Source organism: Lindgomyces ingoldianus (assembly GCF_010093535.1).
Source record: "Lindgomyces ingoldianus strain ATCC 200398 unplaced genomic scaffold BDR25scaffold_69, whole genome shotgun sequence".
NCBI lineage: Eukaryota > Fungi > Ascomycota > Dothideomycetes > Pleosporales > Lindgomycetaceae > Lindgomyces > Lindgomyces ingoldianus.
The window spans coordinates 101,951-128,031 of NW_022985230.1; the positions used below are offsets into that span (position 1 = coordinate 101,951).

Here is a 26,081-nt window from a genome sequence, read left to right on the forward strand (position 1 = left end):
CTAAAGTAAGCCCTCTAGAGTTAATTAATAATTTATGTTAATAGCTAAACCTGCTTTTGTAGCACATAAAGCTATACCTCTAGTTACCTAATTTAAAGTTAACCTTTAGTAGTATATTTATTAATAATTAAATTACTTAATTATAAGTATAGCTAAAGTAGCTAATTTAGCTAAAAACTACTAGTTAACTTATACTAACTACTAAATTACTTTTAATAACGCCTTATACTACTTTTACTACTTTAAGTGTAAAAGACTTTTTAATCACTTTTTAAACCTAGTAAATCTACCTTACTAAATATATGCCTAAAATTAGAAATTTTAAAAACAGCAAAGAACCTATATTTAAATAATAGTAAGCTTTTATTTTAAATAGACTTAACATTAATTTAAATTACTATTAGAGTAAGCGCGCACACATAGCATTAATATAGAGACACATAGCTAGTATTGCAAAGGAATACCTAGAGCTAGGATACCTAGCTAAATTAGACTAGTTTTAATTTAAAAGTGTAAAGAATATAATAAAGCTTTTATAAGCTTATTTTATTACTAGTTAAAAAAAACTAAAGCATAATAAGTATTCTTGTTGAATGGGCTCCGACAGCTAGCTGCTTATGGTATGAGCACTTAAGTAGCAAGAGTAAGAGTGGTGTACGGTGTGCACAGCGTACAAGGTAGGTAAGGTGAGGGCAACATGTTTCTAGTTCTATTGCTCTTGTCTTTCCTCTGTACGGAGGAAAAGGGGGATATCTAGATGTTCGCGCACGGAGGTTCGCGCACGAGCATCATGTGACATAGATACGTGATCCTGCTCGTGCGCGATCGTTCGTATCCAGGCCGCGACGCTGCTGCTGCGTACGGACAATTCTAGACTTTTAAAATAGATAAAAAGAAGGTGTTTTTTATATTTAAAGCGCGCTTTATTAGTACAGCTATTAAGAAAAAAGTATTTTAGTTAGATTAGTCTTTTTACTTATAAAAGAAGATTTCTTTTAGCCTATAAGTACTAAACTATAGTTTTAAACATACCTAGGTAAACCTTTTTAAAGCTATAGTAGCCTACCTTACAGCATATAATCTAGAAAAAAGGACTTATAAGAAAGACTTTATTATCTTATCTAAATTATCTCTAACTAATAAATTACACCTGCTCCTCTAATAATTAATAACTACATGCGTAGCATTTAGTTTAAAGAACACTGCTAGCAGTATAAAGAAATACTTAGCAAGAATACCTAGCTAAATTAGACTAGTTTTAGTTTAAGAAAGTAAAAGACATAATAGTAATACTTTATACTATAATTACTACTAATAAGGACTATTAGTTTATAAAGGGGGGGGTAGTGTAATAATTCTTATAAATTGTTCTATCTTAGGTTGACTAGAACCTATCTAAAGGGTCCCTGTATTAGCTCTAACCCTAGCTTGACCCTAACTTAACCTAGCCCCAACTCTGCCCTGCCCCCTGCTATACCCCTATTCCTCTATGTATTTAGCTGCACCTTGCCCCTGTAGCTAGCTTAGTAATTTTCTAATATCCTTTGTACAAGGCCTATAGGTGTCCATGGCATTCCTAGGTTTTGAGTCCCCACGCACTCCCATAGGCCTCTGAGTGGATTCCCACCGCATTCGTACGTATTGTCTTGCCTGTGCTGTTACACTAGTTTAACCTTATAAAGAATATTAAAGCTAAGTATAGCATCTAGAATAACAACACATATAACTTTAATGTTGTGTTTGCTAAAAGGTTAACCTTCTAGCAAGCACAACAGAAAGATATATACTAATAGATAGCTCTATGCAACATTTAATAAAATAGGTTTTATAATAGGCTAGATATCTACTAACTATACTTATGCTTAAAAATTTACTTTAAGCTTTAGATAACACTTTATAAACATACTAGGCTAGTTTATACTAATATAGCCTAGATTATACTTAGCGTGTAAAGAATTAGCTATATTAGCTACAGCTATTAGCTAAGAGGAAAATCCTTACACATATAGCTTAAGTATGTGCTTAATAATTACCTACTTTTTATTATTACCTAGATTTTATAAGTTAGCTATAGAATTAGCTTATAAAGGTTGTCTAGTATATTAGTTATTTATTATTTTTTAAAAGACTTTATATATAGCTGCAGCATGTTACTTTAAAAGTGTTATGTCTTATTTTAAAGCTTAAATTGTAAGCTATATCTAATGTTCTCTTAGCACGTCTAAGTAGTGTTGTTAGAAATGCATTAGTGTAAGAAAGGCAGTTTAGTAGGGTTTTAGCAAAAGTAAGTAACTTAGGTGTGTAAGCAACTTGCTTGTGGAGTACATTATGCGTTTTTAGATTATAAAGTGTAACCAGACCATGCCACTATCTACTGGTGCATATACTCCACATAACGTGGCTGCCCCAGAGGCTCCACATCAATACAACGCTCTTCCGCTGCACCACCACCAGGCTTCCAAAACATCTATGGGAGTGTAGCAAACACCGTAGAGATTGCTCACGCAAACTCCTCTGACCTGACGTTCCTCCTCCTTAGCACAACCTCTTCCTCGTCTTCGCTCTCACATTCTGGGTATTGTTTGCTGTTCTCCATAAAAATATTGTACTCAATCTTTGCTTCTATATCGTTCTTGCCGCCATAGAGTTCCCGCTTTAGTTTCTTTGTCTCGGCAAGAAGCAACTCCTTTGATGACAGCCCTGTCTTTTGCCTCGCAACGAGCGTGAGTGTAAATGCAGCTATCAACTCTGTCATCTGAAATCCGGCCTTTATCAACTTACTCCCGAATTGTGCATCCTGCCACACGGCATACATGGTAAGACTCCATACGAATTGGATTATAACAAATAGACCGGAGAGCATGGTTGAGAAGCCCCACTTATATGATGGGTTTGCAGTATCAGGAAGGCAGCGTGATTTACTCAGAATTTCGGAAGAACTGTAGCCCTTGCCATTGTAGCAATAACCAAAAGTGGAATTTAGATCTTGGACGTCATAGGTCTGGTTGAACAAAGTGATTTTGGCGGTACCATTGCCTTGCCATTTGTCAATTAGGGACGCTTCACAGGAGCGGGAAGGCGCACAGTTGTGACTATTACCTGAGAAGTCTTTATAGGTCTGATTGTTTCCCGGGAACGTAAAGATGCCTAGAGAGTTTCAGCCAACGTAGAATAGAGCTTGAAGAAAATTATGACTAGGATGCGTACAATCGTAAAGCCGAGTACCGTTGCGTGATCGAGAGTTATGCCATTCCCTCGTCCAGGCCGAAATAGTAGTGAGTGTGCCGTTCGGTAGTTGGCAAGAACCTAGAAAGGCATTTAGTACGTGTAGACCACTACTCTCCTAAACCACCCCTAGTGTTGATACCCTGCTTCAAGCTTATGCAACGAAACATTACCGCAGGCGATGGTCGAGACAAAGCAAATTTATCAAGCAAGAGGGATTCTGTCATGAAATTGATCTCTCTGCGGTTGATTGAGAACAAAGATGTGATTGTCACTCACAGAATGTATTCTGGTCTGCTGTGTATGAGTAGCTGGTGTAATATGCGAGCTGTTTATCTGAAGAACAGGCACTCTTGTCAAATGTGTGGTTCCAAGTGCCGTATACGATATTTTGATATTCAAATGAGGATGCAGGTGCGATATTGTTAGAATTGTCGAGATCCACCCAGCTTATGGTCGTGCTGTCGTAACCAGTCATCGCGCTTAGCCAGGTCGGCATGCTCAGAATCCAGCCGGTCGATAGTAGCATGTAGAAGAACAATGTCCAAGTACGCTTACTCTGGGCCTGGAAGATATTTTTGAGTAGCACCCACATCAAAGTCAGCGACGGGCCTTCGAGGCAGATGCGTGTAAATGTGTGGTATGAAGCGGGGTGCCGTTCGATGACTCGAAGGAGGGCGTCCGAGAAGACGACGTATGCTACATACCACGCGATGAATTGTGCGCCTCGGCCGACACATACATCCCAGGCGACATCGATAGTCTTTGCTTGTGAGAATAAAAACGAACCAAAGGTGTAGTCTAGAACGAACAAAGCTTCAATACCACTCACTGTGGCGTTCTGAGGGTCTCCGAAGCTAAAGAAAACTGGATGAGTTCTCTCTGAATGAAATTGAAGTGCGAGAGAGAGAACTTACGCATCTCCACATGAAATAAGTTTTGACGTAAATATCCCGCCATAAACACCCACTGTGCCGTGGTAACGGTCATATGACGTGCTCTTGCCCAACACAATGAATGGAATAATACCACCAAGAAATAACAACAGCAGCGCGAAGGCTTGCTTCTTCATCATCCTGCTTTTGAGAAACGGCCAAACGGGGTCTTGTAAAAACATCCATGTCGTATGCGATGCCGCCTTGGTTTGTATCTTCAGACAATCATAGGCAATGGCGTGCGCGATGCGCCCATTATAACCATTCCTCTCCTCTGGGTCTTGCACGACATCGTTTCCCCAGGTCGCTAAATACGGAGGCGAAGGCGAATGTGGAGGTTGCCGGAGGAGCTCGATTGACTGATTTTTTCCTTCCATTATTGTGATGGGTGTAGGTCAAAAAAGGGCTATATTTCTAGTCTCGAGAACAGAAAGCCCGTTGTGATGCGAGGGGACACCGAGTCCCAATGATACGGGGCTAAATGATGAGACGGAGGATTGTCTTCTGGCTAGGGGGGGCGGCATGGCGTGAGGGTCGAGGTGATAGGCCATGCCGACCTTCTCAAGGTCCAAGCCTTGTTTTAAAATATATATTTAGTCTTGCGGCGCGGAATCCTGCGGAACACCATTTCTTGATCTTTTGGGGGCCAAAACTGCCCTCCCGATGCGACGATCTATCGTCGCACGCAATCAGGCTGACAGCTGGTCAGCAGATCAACGTCATCAAGAATGGCGGTTTCTAGATTTCAAATATATGTAAAGAGGTAAAATAATCCTTCGTTGTGTTGATCTATGTATGAAAGAGTATAGTGAGGCTGTGAAGATATGCCAAGGGTCAACATGGGTATTGTCGTATTCCTGATACGGAAATCTTCCTTCCCTAAGCCACAACAGCCACTACTACCATTCCCATCGCCCTTCCTGGCCCTCCTGTTCTAGATGTAAATAAATACTCTGCAGCAGAGTAGTTAGAAAACACAATTTACTTTACTTAATTAGCCTGTACTAAATTTAATCAGCCAACGCACGGTCTCGCCTGACGCACGGAATTTGCCGTACAGCGGCACCGCGACTTAAAGCTCCATGGCAGCATATAAATAGAATATAGGCCTGGTTTTTTAGTAGACTAGGAAGCTAATTACAGGAATTAATTTAAGGCTACTAGCTAGTCGCAGAAGCGTGCAGGAAGCTTAATAGCTCTACCTCTGCGATTTTGCTCGCATGGCGACTCTACTACTTTAACAATTAATTAATCCTTAACCACATGCTCTAACCTACTAGCTATAGGCTGTGTAGTCTTCCTACCCTTCCTAGAAGTTTTAATGTTACTTTAGAGTTAGCAGTTAGCCTTCTTAGCTAGTTGCTCTTCTTTCTTCTAAAGCCTCTTCTCTTTAGCCTTTTTGTTACGATATCTACTTACTAGAGGTGCGCCGTGCTAATAAGGACGGTCGTTGCCTTGTAAATATGCGGGCCGCGGTGGTGTTAGGGTAAACTAGAAAGGTAGGGCAGACTAGACAGCGGGTGTACAGACTGTGTTGTTGTCCACTTAAGGTAAAGAAGTTCTAGACCTCCTCCTTAACCTCTCTCTCTTCCTTTAGATCGCTGACCCACATCGCTGCTATGCAATGTTCTGCGTGACACTTCCTTGTTTAGTAGGTTTAGCAAACTTTTGCCTAGTTAATTTCTTCTTACTAGCTCTAACAAAAGCACGCTAGTGCTTTAGAAGCATTTTTTAAGTTCTTAAAAGGTTCCTAAGTGTTTTTACTAGTAGGCCATCTCTTCTATTTTACTAAGAACTGCGTTTCTCTATTTCTAGACTATAAGATATGCTCTACTTTATATTCTAATTTATTTGTTAATTTTTATTTTACTATTACTAATAAAATTTTGTTTAGTGCTTTTTCTAATTTTAATAGATAGAATTATAAGTAAATTTTTATAGAAGAGAAGAGTCTTAAGTAGAAGTTTAGTTCTTGTTTTATTAAGAATTTATACAGACTAACTTGTTTCTCTACTAGCTTCTTAGATAGTCTTCTGTCTTCTGGATTCCTAGTGTCTAGATAGACTTAGTTTTCTAGCTATATATTAGGTTCTTATATCTAATGCTAATTAGCTTGCTGTGTTATGCGTTCTAAACCTTTATATGCTTACTAGGCTAACTTCTAGTGTAGGTTGTAGATTTTTATAATTTGTTCTTTTACTATTTTAAAGTTGTATAGTTGTGTTTCGTTTAAACTAAAAATATGCTCTAAGCTTTTAAACAAAATATAAAACTTTTAAAGAAATATGCTGCAGCTATGTATAGAGTCTTATAAAAGATAATAAATAACTATAGCACTAGACAACCTTTATAAGCTAATTCTACAGCTAAATTATAAAGGCTAGGTAATAAAAAGAAGCAGGTAATTATTAAGACTATACTTAAGCTACATACGTAAGGAATTTCCTCTTAGATAGCATTTATAGCTAATATAGCTAATTCTTTGCGTGCTAAGCGTAATCTAGGCTATATTTACATAAACTAGCCTAGTACATTTATAAAGTGTTATTTAAAGCTTAAAGTAAAGTTTTAAGCGTAAGTATAGTTAAAAGATATTTAGCTAATTATAAACTCTATCTTACTAAAGTTGTACGTGTTATTATTCTAGATACTATACTTAGCTTTAATATTCTTTATAAGGCTAAACCTGCCTTAAATTACTCTAGGACTTTTGCAGAGAGCTCTTTTATAGTTATACTTACACTTAAACATTACTTTAAGCTTTAAATAACACTTTACAAATATACTAGGCTAGTTTAGGTAAACATAGCCTAGATTACACTTAGTGCGCAAAGAATTAGCTATATTAGCTATAACTGCTATCTAAGGGGAAATTCTTTATATATATAGCTTAAGTATAGTCTTAACAATTACCTGCTCCTTTTTATTACCTAGCCTTTATAATTTAGCTATAGAATTAGCTTATAAAGGTTATCTAGTGCTGTAGTTATTTATTATTTTTTATAAAACTCTACACATAGCTGCAGCATGTTTCTTTAAGAGTTTTATATCTTGTTTAAAAGCTTAGAGCGTAAGCTGTATCTAACTTTTTTTAGCGCGTCTAAGTAGTGTTATAGGGAATGCATTAGTGTAGAAAGGGTAGTTTAGTAGGGTCTTAGCAAAAGTAAGCAACTTAGGTGTGTAAGCAACTCGCCTGTGAAGTACATTAGTACTAGATAACTAAGAAGTATAGTATTCTCTAATCTAAAAAGCAAAGTTAGAAAGATAGACTAACTAAAATTTATTAAAACATACTTAATTAAAATAGAGACTTAGAAGAACTAAAAAATAAGTTTATTAGACTATAAGTATAAAAACTATGAGCACTAACTCTACCTCTAACCTTAGTAATAGTCTAGAAGGAATTAGAAAATTAAAACAACTAGAATCTATACACCATATATAGATTAATACAGCACAACATTAATAATTATCTATAGAAAAGAAGTCTAGTGTAAATTATTTCAAATAAAGAATATCTAATATAAACTTAATAACTACCTCTACTAGTAGTCTTAGAACTAAGAAGCTGCTACAAAGCATAGTATACTTGCTAAGATAGAAAGTGCTCTAAGCACTAGTAGGAAAAATATAAGGCTAGGGGGTAGCCTAAAGACATTTTAGAAATTGCTAGAAAAGACAAAATAAAAGAATAAGCAACAACATGTAAAAATACAAGATGCATTACCTATAAAACTGCTCTCTTTTATAAAACATAATTATAGTACTTCTGTAATAAATAGTAATGCGTTTTCTATTACTTCTAGTATACTATATCTTAGCACCTAACGCCTAGCCTCGACTAACGTACACTTTTGCTAGGAACTTTAAAATTGCTACATAATACTAACTCTACTAATATAGATCTAATTTTAAGAGTAATTGCATTGCTAGAATTTCTAAAGCCTAGCAAAAAAGTTAATATAGAAAAGATAGTAAGAAAAGATAGTAAGAAAAGATAGTATTAATTAATTAATATCGCATATGTTATCCGCCTATATATATCCATCTGCTGTACTAAAAAGTAGATATAAGGCTTTGTTTTTAACTTAAAAGCTAACTATAACTAACACTTTAACAGCCTTTAACTCTAAAATCTCTAGCAATGTATTTAGCTACTAAATCTTAAACAAGCTAGAGTAATTTCTCTAATTATACCTTCTAAGTAGCTGCCTACTAGACTTGCTTTAAAGCTTACTAAACATGTTCTAAAGTAGTAATCTAGGCTTGCTTTGCCTCTTCTACTTTTATAAAGAGCTAGGAACAGTTGCGTTCTAAGAACGCCTACTTTTAGTTAGAAATAAAAGTGTTATAATAACTCTTTTTATAAACACTCTCTACATACTTATCTTATAATAGAGTTAAGACGCATTGTAAGAATAAAGAAGTATAAGGACGATAAAAATAGATTTTTAAATAACTAAAAGGATTTAAACACAAGGTAGCGCGTTTACAACAGCAGTAGGTTAGAGTTCTACCTATAGTTAAAACACTAGGGAAGGAAGCTTAAGAAGTAGACTAACCTCTTAAGAACATCTATAGTTATATATACACAGTAACAGGCTAGAGGATGTAGCAACAAGGACGCTGCTTAAGAGGAGAGAGGCAGATGTTACAACTGCATAGACTAGAACAGTTGTACTAAAAGAGGGGTAAAAGCAATAGAGGCTATAGTAAGTACACTAGAAAGTAAGATAAAGTCATGTAATAGAATAGCTAGAATCACATAGTAGATTCTAAGCTAAGAAAGAGATTATAGTAATTGCAAGCAATCTACTAGAATAATTACTATAAAGATAGGATAGTAGATAGCACTAAGAGCACTAAGAGCAAGGTTTTAGAGAAAGATAGAAATGTATTATAAGAGAAATGTAACAATTCTCATGTATCGTGTAAGGCCGGATGTCCTAGAACGGGCTAGTATGGCCTCCCCTGACCTGTTTAGAGGTTATATAACCTGTGCTTTGTATATAAGCATAAATCCTAACAAGCAAGGCTTAGCAGTAATTTGTCTCTCTTATAATAAACTTCTATCTTTCTTTAAAAGTGTGCTCTTTGTAACGGCGCAGGCAAGACAATGGGTCCGAATGCGGTGGGAATCCACTCAGAGGCATATGGGAGTGCGTGGGGACTCTGAACCTGGGAATGCTATTAACACCTATAGGCCTTGTACGAAAGGATATCAGAAAACTACTAAGCTAGCTACAGGGCAAGGTGCGACTAAATACATAAGGGAATAGGGGTAACAGCAGGGGGCAGGGCAGAGTTAGGGCTAGGTTAAGTTTAGGGCTAATACAAGGGCCTTCTAGAGGTTCTAGGCAACTTAAGATGGAACAATTTATAAGGATTGTTACACTACTCTCCCCTCTGTAGACTAATAGTCCCTATTAGTAGTAATTATAGTACAAAGTATTGCTGTTATGTCCTCTGCTTCTTTTAACTAAAACTAGTCTAATTTAGCTAGGTGTCCTTACTAAGTATTCCTTTGCACTGCTAGCAGTGTCCTACAAACTAAACGCCACGCATGCAGTTATTAATTATTAGGGTAGCAAGTGTAGTTTGTTAATTAGAGCTAATTTAGATAGGATAACAAGGTCTTTCCTATAGGTCCTCCTTTCTAGATTATACGCTGTGAGGTAGGCTACTATAGCTTTAAAGGAGTTTGCCTAGGTATGTTTAAAACTCTAATTTAGTACCTACAGGCTAGAAGAAAGCTTCTCTTATAGGTAGAAAGACTAATCTAACTAGAATACCCTTCTCTTAATAGCTGCACTAATAAAGCGCGCTTTAAATGCAGAAAACACCTTCTCTTTATCTATTCTAAGAGTCTAGAACGCCTACTGTGCCTTAGTCTTTTTCTAACTAGTAATAAAATAAGCTTATAAGAGCTTTATTATATGCTTTACACTCTTAAACTAAAACTAGTCTAATTTAGCTAGGTATCCTAGCTCCAGATAATCCTTCGCGATACTAGCTATGTGTCCCTATATTAATGCTATGCGTGCACACTTGCTCTAATAGTAATCTAAATTAATGTTAAGTCTGTCTATAATAAAAGCTTACTATTATTTAAACATAGGTTCTTTGCTATCTGTAAAAATCCTAATCTTAGGCGTGCGTTTAGTAAGGTAGATTTGCTAGGTCTAAGAGGTGCCTAAAAAGTCTCTTGCACTTAAGGTAGCAAGAGTAGTATAGGGCGTTGTTAGGGGTAATTTAGTAGTTAGTAAGGGTTAACTAGCAGTTCTTAGCTAGATTAGTTGCTTAAGCTATGCTTATAATTAAGCAATCTAATTATTAATAAATATACTGCTAGAGGTTAACTTTAAATTAGGTAGGGGTATAGCTTTAGGTGCTGCAGGAGCGGGTTTAGCTGTTAACATAGATTGTTAATTAACTCTAGAGGGCTTGCCTTAGCTAGAGCGTATTTTAATTCTAAAATTAGAGGGTAGTTAGTTAGACATTAACAGTTGCCTCTAATTCTAATAAGTTATTAGTAGTCTCTAGGTTTCTACCTTAGCGCACTCTTTATAACTTTTCTAAAGGCAATCCTAATTGCATAAGGATAGGAAGTTCTAAACCTAAAAGCTTTAGTTAACTAAAGGTTAATAGGATCTAGTCTATAGACTAAATAGTTTAATATAACAGTGTGTAAGTATTGCAACCTAAACTAAATTAGACGCGTCTTAGAGCTTAGACATAGTTAAATAAACAATTAGTGCAATATTATAATAAGGCTGTTACTAGTAAAAGCAAGTTTTCTAATATAATGTAACAGCGCAGGCAAGACAATAGGTCTAAATGCAGTAGGAATCCACTTAGAGGCATATAGGAGTGCGTGGGGACTCTAAACCTAGGAATGCTATTAACACCTATAGGCCTTGTACAAAAGGATATTAGAAAACTACTAAGCTAGCTACAGGGCGAGGTGCGACTAAATACATGAGGGAATAGGGGTAACAGCAGGGGTCGGGGCCAGGTCGGGGTCGGGGCCGATACAGGGGCCTTCCAGGCCATCTGAGATGGAACGATTCATGAGGATTGTTACACTAATAAGCATTTAGCACTTTTATAGTTATAAAATACTTTAATAACTAATAATTAGTATATACTAGAGTGCTTATTATTATAAATGTAAGCTTAGCCTTTTATTATTTAAACATAGTAATTGTAAAAAACAGGGTATACACTTTGCAATTAAGAGGTGTATTAACTAACAAGAGCGTGACTGTGACATAGGAGTACAATTAGTACCTGCCTAATTTCTAAGGCGATCCTCTGCTATCTAAAGGGGGCTTCTACAACTAGCTATATACTTCTTTAGAGAGCCAGGCACAGCAGCGCTGGTAAGGACAAATCTAGTATGCTGTAGGTCTAGTTTAAAGTACTACCTGTCTAGGATGCCTGGCTTTTTAGGCAAGGTAGGCGTTGTCTAGGAAGTGCGGGGTTGACGGCACAGTTTAGAAGTTGTCTAGGACTGCCTAGTGCGGTCTAGGCCAGTCTATATCAGCCTAGGAAACACCTGGATAGCTAGTTGTTACAGTAATAATTATAAATAGCTTTTTATTATATATTTTCTAGTTTAGCTCTAAACTAGATAAGACCTTACTATAGAATAAAATAAAGCACTAATTTCTATTAGCATGTTTCTAAGATAGGACTCCTGCTACTACTTTATTAAAAGTGTTAGTTTTAATTTTAGTTTACAACATAAAGTTAAAATAGTAAAGTGTATGTCACGGTCAGCATGCTCAAGCTACAAGCAAGAGGTGGTGTAACTCAACTAGATTAAACTAAGGAGCAGAGGAGCTGCTCTGCGAGTTTAAATATACATGTGTGCCCCCTGCCAAGGCGCTACTCGTAGCACTAGCGTGCTACTCGTTGCGCAAGCGAGGGAGCTGATGCCGCAGAGCATGTGAGGCGGTACACGCTGTCACAGTGTAGGTATTTTTAGCAGCTTAGACTTTAGCTTTTTAAAAGCTATATTACACTCTAAAGTTTATATAAAAAAGGTAGTAAAGCTTTAAAGTATAATAATTAGTTTTACTATATAAATTTTTTTTAGAATAAATTATTATTAAAATTTAGTAAAGCCTAAAAAGAATTTTACACCTGTTATAGTAGTAGGCGCCTGCTAGTTGCGTAGCACCTCTACTTTCTCTAGGTTAACCTTTAGTCCTTTAGTTAAAAGTATATAGCTAAGATACCGTTACAATCCTTACTCTAATAAAATGGTATTTTCAGGAGTACAACAGCCTAAAGTGATGTTAGCAAAAAGGGGATAGAACTTAGCTAGATCAGGTGTACAGTCCGTTAAGCAGAGTATAGAGTTAGCAGGATAAAGAAGGCAGGTTGTAGTTTAACCTAGCAGCTGTATAGGGAGCTGGCAAACCTAATCTGTAAGAATAGGAATAGAGGCATATATAGTGCAAGATATATAAAGCAGCAATGTCCTCTTTATAAAGGTTTTAATGCCTCTTAGTCTATTAAGTAGGTAAAGACTAAATAGTAATTATAACTTTCTAACTATAGTTATAATTAAGACTATATACATAAGGTTTACATGCTCTGCATGTTTACATGCTTGTTTCTACATAGCCTACATAGCCTGTAAGCCTGCAAGCCTGCATGTCCTATTAGATAATGCATTCTGCAAGGCTTTTCTCTAAAAGCTAGAGCTATTTCTTATCTGTCCTGTTACGTAATTTGCTTAGTGTAAGGCTAAGCGTCTTCTATCTAACGTTGTTTAGGCTATGTAGGACAGCTAGTTAGGTTATTATAGTCTAACTATTAGCTATAACACGCAGGCTTTCCTCTTAGTTAGCGTTCTTACTGTTATGTTCTTTCTGTTGCAAGCGTTAGATTTTCTTTTTAAGTAGTGCGTTCCCTTTTCTAAAGCCTAGCTTAATGTTTAACTTCTTTAACTATGCCTTATTAGGTTTCTTATTCTTCTACTACTGCCTGTTGTCTTTGCACTATTACTAACCTTAATCCTCTTTATTATATAAAGATGCGTCCCTATAGTGCTTGTTGTTTAAGCAGGTCTTTTTACACAATGTTCTTGTTATTAAACAAGTGTGTAAAGTGTATGCAAAAAGGTAGTTACTGCAACACTTTTATGTCTAACACAGCTTAAGATTATTTAAAGCAAGAACGCAAAAAGCTCCTAGCTAAGGTAGAGGTAGTTTAAGAAGATAGAATGCGTAAAAAGGAAGAGTTATTAAAACATCTTTAGTTAATTATTTTCTATAAGAAGAGAGCTTATAAATAGTTAAAGGTGCTAAAGGATTAAAAAGCAAAGTATCTAAAAGAAGACCTTTTATTACTAGATAAGCTTAAAGCGCTTAAGGCAGAAGTAGCTAGTCTTCCTTCTTCTTAACCTATGTTAAAGAATTATAGACTTCCTACATTATAGCTAGCTAATGCTGCTCTAGTTTTAACTAATAATAGTGTTTTTTAGTCTAAGAAGCTTTCTCCTAGGTAGTTTTGTTTAGAAGGGACTCTAAGTATTTATAAAGGGCCTAAGAAGTGTTTAACAGGCTTTTAATAAGTTCCTAAGTGCTTTTACTAGTAAGCTATTCTTTCTATTTTACTAAGTATTTATTTCCTTTATAGTTTAAGATTCTTTCTACTTTATACTCCTTTTCTTCTTCTTTTTATCTAGTAGTAGCAAGTAGAATAGTCTTAAGCGCAAGTTTAAGCTTAGAGACATAGAACTAAAGATGTATTTACATTTTCTTTAGTAGTTTAAGTTTATAAATGCTAGGGCATATTTATATAACTTTGTATAGTTCTATGCGTTTCTTAGCTAACTTTCTAAAAGGTTTTAGTGTTTTAAGATTTTTTATGTTTAAATACACATAATTATTAAAGTGTATTTCTAGTGCTAGTTTTCTTTTTTAATTTACTACTTTTTTTATAGCTTTCTAAGCTAACTACACTTTTCTAGTAAGTTTTTAATGCAGCTCTAAAAGTCTAGTTGCGCAGTTTATAGCTTCTAAAAGGTCAGTTAGTTGTAAGCTATAAAGCTTATATTATAAAAAGTATCTAAAATTAGCTTTATATAGAGTTTCTTTAGTTATAGCTAATTCTGTAGTATTAATAGCAAACTGTGCTATAAGTAGCTATTCTACCTAATTTATTTATTTATATAATACATATTTGCGCAGAAACTTTTCTACTTTTATATTTACTCTTTCTGTTTGTCTGTCTATTTACAGGTAGTAGGCAGTAAAAAGCTTATAGTTAATTTTAAAATATTTAACTGCAGCTGCCTAGAATTTGCTAGTAAATAATTTATTATAGTTAAAAATAATAGTCTTAGGGCAGCTATAAGTAGCTAAAACATTTTTTTTTAGTTTAAACATAAATTCTTTAGCTGTAATGCTTTTTTTTAATAGCTATAAGTAAACAAATTTAGTAGTTTTATTAATAACCTATGTAATTATATTGCATAGTCTTTTTATGCTAGGTTCTTGTAATAGTGGTAGCCTAGTAATAAAATCTATAGTTATTATAGTCTATAGTTAGCCTAGCGCTGTAATTAGTTAGAGTAGTCTATAAAGTTTATAGCGTTAAGGATTGTTTTTGTTACAGATGTTACATTTTTATAAAACTTTAGTACATAGGTGTTTTAATTAGAGTACCTCTTAAGGTATAGTATTTTTAATTTTCTTCTGTAGCAATCTAATTCTTAGGTGTTTAAACATAAAGGCTTTATAATATTCTTTTATTAAGTTTTTCTATCTTTATTTAACTATTATAAGGGAACATAGTAGTTTTTTTTAATTTAGTCCTCTATAAACTAGTTTTTCTAGAGTTCCTTTAAAAATTAAAAATTTTTTAGAATTTTTTTATTCTTTTTAAAGTAATTAGCGCGTCTGCTTAGAGTGTCTACTTATTAGTTGCTGCTTCTAGCCACATGTTTAATAATAAAATTAAATTAAGCAAGTTCTATAGCCTATTATACATACATTAGTAAAGGTTTTTTAGTAGTAAAAAAGGTAACAAGGTTTACATAGTTAGTAAAAATTATAAACTATTAACTAAGGCTTTAGAGCTTAACTTTCTAATTTCTACATGTATTAACTATAGCTTTTAGTTCTTTGTTAGAGATAGTATACTTTTGCTCTAATAGTGTAGATTTTGCTAAATAGTAAGCTACTAGATACTATTAACTGTTTTTCTATTTTTAGAAAAGTGCTACTTCTTCTGCCCTTAAAGAAGCATTAGTGTGCACTTTAGTTTCTAGCGTAAAGTTGTACATTCTAAGAACAGGGTAGCTTGTTATTATTTGCTTTAGCTTTTAAAAGGCTTCTTCTATTTCTATTATTTATTAGAATTTCTAGGTTGCTTTTTTTTTTAAGGTAGCATCTATAAGGGGGAGCGTAATTTTTAAGTAGTTTTTAATTATTCTTTATACGCAGCTAGTAAGACCTAAAAATCCTTTAATTTCTGTTACTATTATTAGTGTTAGCTATTTAAGTACTTTATCTACTTTAGTAGGATCTATCTTTATTTCTTCTTTATTAATAATAAATCTAAGGTAGTTAATTTTTTATACATTAATTTGTATTTTTCTAGCTATAGATAGAGTCTATATTTTTAAAGTTTGTCTAGTACTATTTATACTTTTATTATATAGTCTAGTTTGTCCCCTTTTATGTATATAAAGATGTTGTCTAGATACACTAAGATAAAGATGTCTAAGTATAGGTTAAAAGCTGTGTTAATTACTCTTTAAAAAGTTATAAAAGTGTTAGTAAGTCTAAATAGCATAATAAAAAGTTTATAAAGGGCTTATAAAGTTTTAAAAGCTGTTATTTATTTATGTTCTTCTTTTATTCTTATTTTATTAAATCTGTCCTAGACATTAAACTTAGTAAAGTGCTTAGTTCTTTTTAATTAGTTTATAATGTTCTAGATAATAGAAAAAGGAAACTAATCTTTTATAGTATTTTTGTTAAGGGTTCTGTAGTCTTAATAAACTTTAACTTTTTTATTCTTCTTTTTTGCAAAGACTACTGCTAATGCTATAAAGCTTTTACTTTCTTAAATATAGCCTCTTACTAGCATACAGTCTACGTACTCCTGTAGTGCTTCCTTCTAAGCTGCTATAAAAGGGCGTAGCTTATATGTTTTTAGTTAAAGATTTAGTTTAAAGTTAATTACATAGTTTTAAGGTTAATGTAGGAGTAATTCTTCTAGGTCTTTAAGGGTTATAAACATGTCCTTATATCCTTAGTATTTCTTTAGAAGTTCCTTTCTAGGTTTTTTTGTAATTTTATAGATTCTTACCTAATCTAGGTCTCTTTCTTTTTTAAATTCCTTAAAAGAGATTTCTTTTAGTTTTTCTTTTATTATGCAAACAGCGCGTGCTTTTTATTTCTAGCAGGGGAATTTCTGCAGTTTAATTAGTTGTATTGCTTATGCGTGCTTAGCTTTAACATCTATTATTATAGTTTTCTAGTTTATTTTAGGGTTATGTTAATAAAGCTAGTTATATCTTAGTATAATTTAGTATTTTCCTTTAAGTAGTAGTATGCTTAGAGACATATAGTTAGTTATTATTTTTATAGTTAAAGTTACTTCCTTAGTTTCTAAGCAGACCTGTCCTCTACTATACTTAATTAAAAATGTGTTAGCTAAGAATACTTAAAAAGGGTGCTTTTTTACTTTATAAAGTATCTTATAATTCTTAACCTATTAAGTGTTAATTACTAAAAATGTGCATTTAATATTAATTAGCGCAAGGCCTTTGCATACTATTCCTTTAGAAAATTTAAGTGTGCAGTTAGCTATTAGGCTTTTTCCTAGCCCTTACTCTACTACTACTAGGACTTTTATGTTGTAGTAGACTTTGTTATAATTTATGCTAAAGTTATCTTCTTTAACACTTAAAAGACTGTGTATTTATTTGTCTACTCTGTTAGTTATAATTTTAAATTACTAGTAATTTTTTACTATGCAGTTATTTACTAAACAATTAATGCTTTCTACTTTATAGTAGTGTAAGAGCTAATTATTCTACTAGTAGGCCTTCTACTAAAAGCAGTAGAAGGCGCAGTTAGAGGCCTTCTTGCATTTAGTCTATAGTTTCTTTTTATGTAGCAGTCCTGTGCTGCAGTGCTAGCAGTTTAGCATTTTACATGTTGTTGCTAATCCTGTTAAGGTGTTAGTAAATCTTTTACTTTTTTATATACTTATTAGCTACTAGCTAGCTTAGTGCTTAGTTAGCTAGTGTTAAGAGCAGTACTTGTTTATATAAAGGTACTATATGTATAGGCATTGCTTAAGGTTCGTGCAGATAGAGATAGGTTGCACTTAGGCCTATCTAGAGTATTCTTTTATTTAGATTATCTATAAGGGGTAATCCTTATATTTGCAATAGTAGGCGTTATGCCTTTTGCTTCTACAGGGAATACAGTATCTATAAATTTGTTGTAGCTCTAGCTCTTTTCTTGTTACTGCTAAGGCTAGGGGTAGTGTGTTTAGTTATTCTTATAATAGGGCTAGGATTTATAGAGGCGTTAAGTGCTAGTTAGAGCCTTCTTTTTTTACTAAAATTTTTTTAAAAAATTTCTATCTTTTTTATTTATTTAAAATATTATAATAAACTATAGCAATCCTTCTTATAACTTTATAGGTGTTATAGTTATTATTAAAAGTTACTTTATAAAGTCCTATTTTGCAAAGGTTATAGTTATAGAATTCTCTACACTTCTAGCAATTTCTTTACTTAAACCTTTATTTAAGTTTTTTTAGTAGAATTTCTAATCTACTTTATTTAAAAGGGTATTGTTTTTCTTCTTTTTTTTACATTTTTAACATAGTTAGCTACTTGCGTTAGGTGTTGCTATTCTTTAAAAACTGCAGCCTATTTAATAGCCCTAGAGATATTATCTCTGTTCTAGACCTTTACCTCTTAATAGTCTATTAAATAGTTAGAGGATTTGTAGTTGTCTCTGCATCTTTAGTAGAGTTATTTATTAAGCCTGTTATGTATTTCTTTATGTGTTAGGCCTTTATTAACATACATAGCTTTTATAGTTAACTTACTATTTTTATTCTCTAGTTATTTAAAGTCTAGGCATTTTTAATAAAAGTAGCTTACTTTTTTATAGTTAAGGCATGCCTTTTTTTTAAGCTATTTTTTTTATTCCTTATTTAGAGGTGGCCTTACACTTCTAGGGGAACTGCTCTTTTTCTTAGAGAAGCTACACATGTGTTTAGTGTAACTAAGGTCTATAAGTTTACTATTAGTCTGTAAAGTTTCCTTTTTCTTTTAAAACTAGTTAGGTTTTAAAGTTGTCTAGCTTTTCTTTTTTTTACTACATTATTTAGCGTGTTTTTTATTATAGGTAAGTGCTTTTTTAACATAATCCTTAAAGCTTTTAAGCTTTTTTATATAAGTAAATTTGTCTTTAATTATGTCTAAAAGCCTTTTATAAAACATTTGTTTTATAGCTTTTTGTTAGTCTATCTGCAGATAGCTAGCAGTTCCCTAAAGCAGGCTGCATATTGTTAGATAAAACTATTTCTCTATTAAAGAGCGTCTATTTTATTAACTACTTATTTTTCTTTATTAACTAGCCTATAAATTATAGTAAAGGCTGTTTTAAATAAGTTAAAGTTTTTAAAGACTTTCTATGTTTCTAGCAGCAGGGGTTTACTATTTACTTTATAGTTTATCTAGTTGTTAGCGTAGAGCTAAAACTAAATAGCAAGTAACCCTTCTAAGTGTAGGCCTATTTATAAAAAAAAAATTTTATTTATTCTAAAAGCACCTTTATTATATTACATATAAATGTAGCATTTAGTAAAGAAAGGTTTTAGGTCTTTAGCAGAGCTATTAAATGCCTTAGAGGGGGCTAGGCGTAGGGTCTTCTTAGACTTAATACTAGTTTTTTCTTAATTAATGTTTTTAAGGTTAGCTACTTCTAGCTAGAGAGCTTATAGCTAATAGATGTTTAAGAGTCCTTATTATGCCTATAGCTAGAGGTGTTGTTTAAGCTGTTTAAGCTTATTTTAAAAATAAAGCATCTACTAATTCTATGCTTTTTTAGTTGCTATAGAGGTCTAGCTAGTGCTAGCAGCTAAAGCACCTGTTATGCTAATGTCTAAGGTAGTAGTAGCTATACTTTACAGGTAGTAGTAATTACTGTTACAATTCTTACTCTAATAAAATAGTATTTTTAAGAGTACAACAGCCTAAAGTAATGTTAGTAAAAAGAGGATAGAACTTAGCTAGATTAGGTGTACAGTCTGTTAAGCAAAGTATAGAGTTAGTAGAATAAAGAAGGCAGGTTGTAGTTTAACCTAGTAGCTGTATAAGGAGCTAGCAAACCTAATCTATAAGGATAGGAATAGAGGTATATATAGTGCAAGATATATAAGGCAGTAATGTTCTTTTTATAAAGGGTTTAATACCTCTTAGTCTATTAAGTAGGTAAAGACTAAATAGTAATTATAACCTTTTAACTATAGTTGTGATTAAGACTATATACATAGGGTTTACATGCTCTGCATGTTTGCATGCTTGTTTCTACATAGCCTGCATAGCCTACAAGCCTGCAAGCCTGCATGTCCTATTAGATGATGCATTCTGCGAGGCTTTTCTCTAAAAGCTGGAGCCATTCCTTATCTGTCCTGTCACGTGATTCGCTCAGCGCGGGGCTAAGCGTCTTCCATCCGACGTCGTTCGGGCTGTGTGGGACAGCCAGTTGGGTCATTACGGTCTGACTGTTGGCCGTAACAGATACTTTGTTTAAGTAATATAAAATTTACTTTTTTTAATCTTTACTTATAATTTTACTTACTAAAGCTTCTTTAAAACTTTTTTAATATAAAAAATATATAGTACTTTATTTTTAAAGTAAATAAAGATGTTATTTAAGTAGGTAATATAAAAATTATTTAACTAGTTAATTAATACATTATTTATATATCGCTAGTAAGTTACTAGGCTATTACATAATCTAAAAAGCAAAACTTTATATTTATATATTCTATATTATGTCTAAAAGGTTGTACACTTTTTAAAGCTTAGGTTTATTCTAATCTTATTAACAGCTACATAAATATTAAACTTAGTAAAAATAGCTGCCTTTATAAGTCTTAATAAAAGTTTGTCTATGCGTAGTATTAGATATATATTTTTATAAGTAATACTATTAAGTTTACAGTAATTAACATAGATATATAAGTTACTATTTGGTTTTTATACATAAAGGATAAGAAATGTAAAAAGGCTTTAACTTTACTAAATAAAGCTATATTTTAGATTATTTATAACATACTTTTTTATTACCTTTAGTTCCTTAACATTTTATTTATATAAAGAGCTGTAACTGTTAGAGAGAGGTTCTATAAAGATAATTTTATAGTTATATAAGCAATGTGCTAGTAATTCGTAAGCTGTAGTGTAGCTAAATATATTTTAGTACTAATAGTATTTAGATAGTAATTAGAAGTTTACTAATACTTTAGTTTTACATTTATTATTTATTAGTAAAGCTTGCTTATCTTTAATTAAATGCTGAATTTTATAAATAAAAGTTAAAAAGAACTTTTTTTTATATTAAAATAAAAAGCATTTAGAAAAATAAAAGTAATAGTAGGGAAATAAATGTTCTTTAGACCTACTCTAAACTTCTTAATAGATAAGTAGATTAATAATTTAAGTGTCTTTAAACTATAAGTAATAAAAGAGTAGTATAATTTTAGTAGCTTTAGTAAACCCTTAATGCAGTTCATTATTAGGCTGTATAACTACTAAATATAGTCCTTTTTCTATAGTATGTTATGTTGTCGAATATCTAACTCTACTTCTTTATTACGCGTAGGCTAGTTTAATTGCATAAGCAAGAGTAGTAAAAGTTTATAAGTAGTAAAATACTTACTAAGCTATATAATCTAATTCTTCTTTATATCTAGTTAAAGTTTAAAATAATGTAACTATTTAATGCTAATAATATAATTTTATAAGCTGAGGTTTATAATAACAAAGAGGTAGTTTTAGATGCTTCTACTATTAATTTACATGTGCAAGTAGATATACTAGTAGACAGAAACTTAGATTTAGTCTTAAAAGCCCTTAACTATAACTTTAAAAAGTAAATGTTAGATAAGAATATAAAAGCATTAAAATAAAAACTTAGTAGTTATTAAATTAATAAATAAAAACCTATAACGTACCTAACAGGTTGGCCGGCCACACGGGTTGGCCGGCCACTTTTGCCAAGCCCCTACTAAAACCACTCTATTCTGGCGCAAAACAGCCCACTTTAGCCCTATATAAAGTAATATAACATAAGATATTATTTAGAGTCTACTTCTACTACTTTCTTACATGTATATAAGTTATGCCTAGTCTAATTACACTGCCTATATTACTTTTAACTTAGCTTACCTTCTTTAGCGCGCACTTGTGTCTTTAGCTTTTTTCTATTACTACGCGCTCTAAACTTCTTTAGAGTAGTTAGACAAGCTCTATTCTTAACTATTAAGGTTTTTTCTACCTAAATTTACTTTTTTTTATGTAATTTATGTTGCGTAGTAGCCTTATTTACTGCTTAAAGCTCTATAATTTTCTTTTATGCTAACACTAGGTTATGCGCAATAATTACTGCCCCTTTTAAGACCTTTTTAAAGGCCTTTACTATAGACATTAGTCAGCTATCTATATGCTTTTAACTTTTTACCTTTATAAGCATTAATTATAACTTAAATTTAAAGGTATTACTTAGAGTTTACAACTACTAGGGCTTGTTATTAATAAGTAGTAGTAGTAATAAAGTACATAACTAGATGTTAAAGGCTATTTTAACTTATTTTAAGTTAAACAGAACTGAACTAGCGCTTTAAAACCCTTCTTAGATATTACTAGAAGTAATTGCTATATTATAGGTGTGTATAAAGCATAGTAGAAACTTAAGTTTTATAATATAAGTAATCTAGTTACACATAAGATCTTTAGCTTAGCACTTATACACCTTTTTTAAAGGGGCAAAACAACCTATATTAAGAGGCTATAGAAGGTGTAATAAGTGTAAAAGTAAATGAATAGTAATCATTTTATTTTTTTTATAGTACTGCTAAAAATTAAGCAAGTTATAGCTTTTATAGCTATTAATAATAAAAAGCTAATAAGCGCCTATAACGTTTTTTTTATATGCTTATTAAAGTGCTTTAACTACTACAGCCTAACCTTATTTATTATCTAGCTGTTTTTAGAGACTATAATAACCTAATTCTAAAGCAGATTCTTCTTTTTATACTAGGCAAAAAGGTAATAGCAGCCTTTAAAAACAATAAAAAGTAAAATAGCTTACTTTATTATGTTAATACTTTAAATAACTATTACCTACTCTTTATTACCTTACTATATTACCTTTAGCTGTTCTTATTTTTTAAAGCTATAATAACTACTCTAGTTAATATTTAGCTTATTATAAAGCTTAACTTATTAAAGTTATACATGTCTTTATCTTAGATACTATACTTAGCTTTTATGTTAGCTACTAGGTAAAACTAGCTTTAAATAACCTCTAAATTCTCATAAAGCGCTCTCTTATAATTATACTTATAATTAAACTTTATTATAAACTTAGAGCAGTGCTTAACTTATATACTAGGCTAGTTTAAGCTAACCTAGCCTACATTACACTTTACGCGTAAGGAATTAGCTATATTAGCTATAGCTATAAGCTTAAAAAGATATCTGTGTTTAATAAGCTTAAGTATGTACTTAATAACTACCTTTTTTTAAGCTTAGTTAGATTTCTTAATTTAGGCAAGCATTTTACTTATAAAGGCTGTCTAGCATGTTAATTACTTAGTGTTATGTAAAAGATATTATAAATAGCTGTAGCATGTTATAAAAAGAGTTTTAAGTCTTATTTAAAAGCCTAAAAAGTAAGCTGTATTTAACGTTTTTAGAAGATTTAATCTAGTGTTGTTGTTAAGGCATTATATAGATAGGTAGAGTATAGTAGGGGCTTAGCAAAAGTAGCTAGCTAACCTGTGTAGCTAGCTAATCTATTAGGTACATTATGCGCTAGTATTAACTAAAAAATTTAATTAAACTCTAATATCTTTTAAGCATAAAATAGTAGGAACTTAGAAATGTTTTTTTTAAATAAGTGTAATAAGTTAATATTTACTAGGTTATACTTATTTAAGCCTAAAATAAAAAGTTTCTTTAAGTGTTTTTATTTTCTATTTAAAAAAAATCTAAGTTATAATTATTTATATTTATAAACTTTTTCTTAGATTTTTATTACTTTACTTTAATTTTTTATACTTTAGAGATAAAATAATAACTAGTAAAATGTTCTAGTTTACTATAATTATAATAGTTACTAAAAGTTGTCTGTCTTTTAAAGGCAAGTGTCTAGCTAGGTTAACAGTAGGTAGCTAGAGTAGATTAGGGTACTAACATAAGTGCAGGTTAGAGTGCACTAGAATAGTATACTGCCTTAGAGGTATTACTAGAAACTTTTTAAGATTAATTTATAATAGGTCTAACATTAGATTATTAAGTGTAGTTAATAGTTTACTTTAAAATAGCAAAAGTGTTTTTTTTATGTTATAAGCTATTAAGTAGGCTACTATTATTTTAAAAAAGCTCTTTTAAGTTCGTTTAAAACCTAAGTTTAGTACTTTTAGGCTAAGCAGTATCTTTTTTTATAAGTTAAAGAACTATTTTAACTTTAATATAAACTTTTTAACAGCAACACTAATAAAGTAAGCTTTAAAAGTTAAAAATGCTTTTCTTTTACTTATTTTTAAAATCTAAAACACTTATTACACCTCTATCTTTTTATTACTAGTAATAAAGTAAGTTTATAAAAGCTTAATTATTTTTTTTACATTTTTAAATTAAAACTTATTTAATTTAGCTAGGTATCTAGGCTTTAAGTATTTCTTTGTAATACTAGCAGTGTGTTCCTATACTAACGCTATATGTGCACAATTACTTTAATAGTAATCTAAATTAATGTTAAGTCTATTTATAATAAAAGCTTACTATTATTTACATATAAGTTTTTTACTATTTATAAGGTTCTTAATTTTTAGTATATATTTAGTAAAGTAGCTTTAAAAAAGCTTAAAAGTGCCTAAAAAGTCTTTTACTATTAGTATAGTAAAAGTAATTTAAAGCATTATTAAAAGTAATTTAGTAGTTAGTAAAAGTTAATTAAAACTAATAGTTTTTAATCTAGTTAGCTATTTAATTTATGTTTTTAATTAAGTAACTTAGTTTTTAAAAGCTATGCTACTAAGGTTTAACTTTAAATTTAGTTAGTTTTTAGCTTTAAGTTCTATAAAAAAAGTTTAGCTATTAAGGTTAGTAGTTATTTAGCTTTAGTAGTAGGTATTTTACTTTAGCTATAGCTAAAGTGTGTTGTAAGCTTTATACTAAGGTTTAAAAGTAGTTAAAGGTTAAGCGTTAGTAGTTATCTTTAATGTTAATAACGTACTTCATGGGCGAGTTGCTCACACACCTAAGTCGCTTACTTTTGCTAAGACCCCACTAAACCACCCTTCCTACACTAATGCATTCCCCACAACACTACTTAGACGCGCTAAAAGAACATTAGATACAGCTTACACTCTAAGCTTTTAAATAAAACATAAAACTCTTAAAGAAATGTGCTATAGCTATGTATAAAGTCTTATAAAAGATAATAAATAACTATAGCACTAGACAACCTTTATAAGCTAATTCTACAGCTAAATTACAGAGGCTAGGCAATAAAAAGGAGCAGGTGATTGTTAAGACTATACTTAAGCTATATGCGCAAGGAATTTCCCCTTAGATACTATTTATAGCTAATATAGTTAATTCTTTGCGCGCTAAGCGTAATCTAGGCTATGTTTACATAAACTAGCCTAGTATGTTTGTAAAGTGTTATTTAGAGCTTAAAGTAACATTTAAGCGTAAGTACAACTATAAAAGAGCCCTCTACAAGAGTCCTAGGGTAATTTAGGGCAGGTTTAGCCTTATAGAGAATATTAAAGCTAAGTATAGCATCTAGAATAATAACACGTACAACTTTAGCAAGACAGGGTTTATAATTAGCTAGATATCTCTTAACTATACTTGCGCTTAAAACTTTACTTTAAGCTTTAAATAACGCTTTACAAACATACTAGGCTAGTTTATGCAAACATAGCCTAGATTACGCTTAGCGCGCAAAGAATTAGCTATATTAGCTATAAATGCTATCTAAGGGGAAATTCCTTGCGCATATAGCTTAAGTATAGTCTTAACAATCACCTGCTTCTTTTTATTACCTAGCCTCTGTAATTTAGCTGTAGAATTAGCTTATAAAGGTTGTCTAGTGCTGTAGTTATTTATTGTCTTTTACAGGACCTTGCACATAGCTACAGCACATTTCTTTAAGAGTTTTATGTCTTATTTAAAAGCTTAGAGCGTAAGCTGTATCTAACATTCTTTTAGCGCGTCTAAGTAGTGTTATAGGGAATGCATTAGTGTAGGAAGGGTGGTTTAGTAGGGTCTTGGCAAAAGTGAGCGACTTAGGTGTGTGAGCAACTCGCCCATGAAGTACGTTAAGTTATTAGTAGTCTTTAAGTTTTTACTTTAGTGCACTTTTTATAACTTTTTTAAAAGTAATTTTAATTGTAAAAAATAAGAAGTTCTAAACTTAAAAGCTTTAGTTAATAAAAAGTTTTTAAAATTTAGTTTATAATAACTAAATAATTTAATATAATAGTATATAAAAACTATAACTTAAACTAAATTAAACACTTTTTAAAATTCAATATAGTTAAATAAATAATTAATGTAATATTATTAATAAAGCTGTTACTAGTAAAAGTAAGTTTTTTAATATAATGTAATAGCACAGGCAAGACAAT

The 26,081-nt window shown here is 31.8% G+C and overlaps 1 protein-coding gene across 1 annotated transcript; it reads right to left on the reverse strand.

The window, feature by feature from the left end:
* Positions 1–2,301: 2,301 nt before the first annotated feature.
* Positions 2,302–4,706, reverse strand: BDR25DRAFT_308104 (uncharacterized protein). Its single transcript, XM_033690962.1, has 5 exons — positions 4,143–4,706; positions 3,505–4,082; positions 3,208–3,306; positions 3,085–3,147; positions 2,302–3,036 (listed from the first exon to the last, which is right to left on the reverse strand). The coding sequence occupies exons 1-5, from the start codon at positions 4,535–4,537 to the stop codon at positions 2,501–2,503; spliced, it is 1,671 nt and encodes a 556-aa protein (XP_033539717.1). The 5' UTR covers positions 4,538–4,706; the 3' UTR covers positions 2,302–2,500.
* Between the last annotated feature and the right edge of the window lie 21,375 nt (positions 4,707–26,081).